The sequence below is a fragment of the Sinocyclocheilus grahami genome, unplaced genomic scaffold (assembly GCF_001515645.1).
Source record: "Sinocyclocheilus grahami isolate Dianchi unplaced genomic scaffold, SAMN03320097.WGS_v1.1 scaffold824.1, whole genome shotgun sequence".
Taxonomy (NCBI): domain Eukaryota; kingdom Metazoa; phylum Chordata; class Actinopteri; order Cypriniformes; family Cyprinidae; genus Sinocyclocheilus; species Sinocyclocheilus grahami.
The window spans coordinates 380,477-384,224 of record NW_015506003.1 but is presented as its reverse complement, the minus strand read 5'-3'; the positions used below and the strand labels follow the sequence as shown (position 1 = coordinate 384,224).

Genomic DNA, 3,748 nt, shown 5'->3' with positions numbered 1-3,748 from the left:
TACTAATAAATATTATTATTGGATCTCTATATGAGATTATTAGGTTTACTTTACCTATAAACACGGTTGTTTTCTGTTAAACAAACACTTGTCTAAGGCGCTGGGTGATATTCTTTAGAGATCCACTAAATGGGGCTATTTATTGGTAGTTTTGATACTAGAAAAATGATAACTGATTAAATATAAAAGTGTAAATATTGATAAAAAAATTAGATCAAACTGATTATAAAATAAGGGAGTTCACAGCTTGAGTACAAAGATGCAGGCTAAGTGGTTGCTTTAATCAAACACATGTATGACATGGCATCAAAGCAGACATACATGACAGTTGTTCATTATATCAAACACCAGGGGGGGAAAAACTAATATCAACAGATTCTATGAAAAAAGGAAAAGGAAATTCTATGCAGAATTTGTTACATTAAGATGGTTTAAAAATCAATATAAAAGGTTATTAAATAAAAAATCTATTTAATAACATGTAATCCTCTTCTTTGAATGTCTCATAGTTGTTTAAACATAGCTTCAAATGACAAAAAATCCATTCAGGTATTCCAAGCATTCATGTTTTGTTTTGTTTGGGTTTTTTTTAATTGAGAGAAAAGCAGTTTGACGAGCTTCCTCAGATTCCTTCCTGTGTTTCTTCACTCTTTGGAGAACACCACATATATGCCACTGCAACAGCGAGCCACAGATGTGCAGAATGGAGCGATGAAGATATTAACCACACTCATCCACAGTGACCTCACACAGGGCAGGCAGGTATGAAACACCTGAATACAGGGCATCACACACCTATGGCAAGAGACAGTGATGTTACTCTTTTTTTTTCTTTATGTAACAGATTTCATAAATAACTGCCATAACAGCTTACCAGATGTGCAAACAGGCCAGGAGGGCAAAGAGACAGCCACAGAGACAGGAGAGGGGAACCGCACACAGCGCTGTCAGGCAGCGGTAACCCCACAGCCGCATGGACTCAAAGGTGATGCCGCTGTACACCCACACACGGTCGTAGCTGTGTGTGGACACGGGCTCTGCCAAAACATCGCTAAACTCTATCTGGTGTCACAGTGAACAGGAAGTTAGTGCCATTTTATTGCTGGTCATGTTTATTTCACTTATAACCCCCCATATGTGCAAACATATCCATCCTTGGGATAAGAAGTGAGCGTTGCACTCACCTTCAAGTGTTTGTTGATGCCACAGGGATCCCTGATCTCAACCTGAGTGAGGGACAGGGTGGAGGAGAACTGTGGAGGAGGAGGTGGAGACGGGTGGAGCTTCTTCACATCATCATCATCATCATCTTCATCTTCATCTTCATCATCAATATTACACTCCACCAAATACTCGTCTGACATCATATTGACTGCAAAGCAGATCACACGGTTTGTGTTTGTGTGCAATTTCTCATTCACATCTCCAAATCAGTGCAGAACCAAACAGCACAGTACCTAGTCTTTTCTATGAACAGTTTCGTTTTTTAGCATATCTGTGGGTGTCTAAATGGTTTAGTTAACAGTAGACAAATTACAGCAGTGGTTCTCAACCTTTTTGATTGCAAGGCCCCCATTGTCAAAGAAGATATTTGAAGGCCCCCCAAGATATTTCTGATACTTCGGCTATAATGACAAAGCTGCACATTTTCAAACTTTTTATTCACAGAAACTTGGAGTAGCGATATAAATAAAATGAAATAAAATAATTTAAATAATTCAATCTTACATTCCCAGTAACTGAGTATTCTTCATGGTTTACACTTTTTTATTAATTTACATGACTTTTCTAGTTTGTAAATACAGTGTGTTTTTAATTACTTTTCACAAATATCAATTTGTAGCAATACAATAATATATGATATGAGAGGGCTTAATATAATTTCATAATAAAAAATTAAAATGGCTTAAGAATTTTTTTAATTTCACCACTTTTCCAGGTTTTAAAATGCCCTTAAACAGTATGTCCAGGTCGCCTGAGATTGTGAGAACCTGGTTCTTAAATAAAAAATGGCAGTTGTTAAGGGAGCAAATTTAAATAAATAAAAAAAGATTTCTGCACACATTTACTGTTTTTGCTTATTTTTAACCTTGTTTTGTCTTATTTTAAATTGTTTTGAACTATCTTTTTTGGTAAGCCCCTTTGGAAGTGTGCTGAGACCCTCTAGTGGGTCCTGGTCCCCTGGTTGACAAACTACAAGTAACATGTGACAAATACAACTGGAATCAGATGAGACACACCCTGGCAACTCTTGCTCACTATTTTTACTCATATGCCATACTGTAATACAACCGAGAAGTGATGAGATGAACTCATCAGTACTGTATGGATGTAAATGTCAACATCTGATATTTATTCAATTTTTGAAAATAAAAAAATCACAAAAATATTTAGTAATTAAAACAATGCACAGAAAGAACTGAAAGACGTTGCATTTCTTTTTTATAGTAAATAAATATGATGACTATTATTATTACCAAATATTTAATAAGAGTGTTTGTTATTCAATTTAGGAATACCCATGAATGCAAAATATTTACCAATTATTAATATTTATCACTTACCCGATTCAATAGTCCTGGTCCAAAAATAAACAGTTATCCTGGTGCAGGTCAAAAAAGTAACTTCAGCAATAGCAACTATTTTGATCTATCTGCCAGACACTGCCAATCTCCAATCTCGTCGTCCACATCTAACAGATGAATATGTGGCCTGTATCAAACTATAACTGTGCAGCAGGAGGCATTGAGGGGACTTACAGTATGGAGATGTGACCTCACTCTTTCTGCCTTGTGTTTTTTGCCATAGTCTGGTGTGTGGAAGTGTCTGTACCCAGTGAAGAATTAGCAGGCTGAGCGTAGAGTTATTTTTGGGAGAGGAATGGAGAGGGCACCACTGATCAGGTTACTGGACAGGCACACACAGCCTGTTTCCTCACATATAATCTCATATTTAAAACAATGACTAATTTATACTTTTTATGAAACACGCAGTGGGCTTAAAAATGTATTTGTATATTTTCAGGGATGTTTATCACTTACCCCAGTTTTATTACATACAGTATCTTCTCATATTCAGGGTTCCCACACATTTTCCATTTCAAAATTCCATACTTTTTCAGACTCAAATTTCCAAACCTCTTTTTCAGACCATATTTAACATAAATGGCTCATAAAGCATGATTTTCAGCTTTATATTTGGTATATAGTACAGTCATCTGTAAATATTTTTATTTTCTCAGGGGTTTATTTATTGATTTTGTCGAAGTGACAACATAGAGCGCCTAAAAAAAGCTTTTTTTGTGCTTTCAAGAAACTATTGACATACGCATGGATTTTTTGTGTGCTTACGCATTACAATTTCTAGTTTATATATACTATTACCTATTTCCATTGTGCGTCACTGCCATCTTACTATATGAAGAAAATGAGAGCATAGATGCACATGAATTAATAGAGATATATTTGCTCAAAGTTTGGCTTTTCTTAGGGTAGTACCTCTGATATCAAGGCCTAATGTCCAATTTAATGCATCCTCTGTGGTGGCGGAGAAACAACACGAAATGGGCTGATGGCGCAATACGGCTGTGTGCATTGTCCTATTTGCCAAGATCAAGGGTCTATAAAAAAAGCTGGTACCGTAAAAAAAAAAGTGTAAAAAATGTGTCTCTCTTTAGGGCAGTATATCATATTTCAAGGCCTTAGTCTGCTTTAACGCATACTCTTGTGATGGCCAAAAAACGACAATA

At 36.0% G+C, this 3,748-nt stretch overlaps 1 protein-coding gene across 1 annotated transcript; it reads right to left on the bottom strand.

Moving 5' to 3' along the window:
• Positions 1-585: 585 nt before the first annotated feature.
• cav4b (caveolin 4b) lies at positions 586-2,802 on the bottom strand. Its single transcript, XM_016247090.1, has 4 exons — positions 2,565-2,802; positions 1,185-1,372; positions 875-1,062; positions 586-795 (listed from the first exon to the last, which is right to left on the bottom strand). Exons 2-4 carry the CDS (start codon positions 1,365-1,367, stop codon positions 645-647), a joined length of 522 nt encoding a protein of 173 aa, XP_016102576.1. The 5' UTR covers positions 1,368-1,372; positions 2,565-2,802; the 3' UTR covers positions 586-644.
• Positions 2,803-3,748: the final 946 nt, after the last annotated feature.

What these genes read in the sequence shown, in the direction of transcription:
- cav4b (XM_016247090.1), bottom strand. Translation starts at nt 1,367, where the DNA reads ATGATGTCAGACGAGTATTTGGTGGAGTGTAATATTGATGATGAAGAT. An exon ending in GCATCAACAAACACTTGAAG is followed by an intron (nt 1,063 to 1,184) that starts GTGAGTGCAACG and finishes CTGTGACACCAG; the next exon opens with ATAGAGTTTAGCGATGTTTT. An exon ending in CTGGCCTGTTTGCACATCTG is followed by an intron (nt 796 to 874) that starts GTAAGCTGTTAT and finishes CTCTTGCCATAG; the next exon opens with GTGTGTGATGCCCTGTATTC.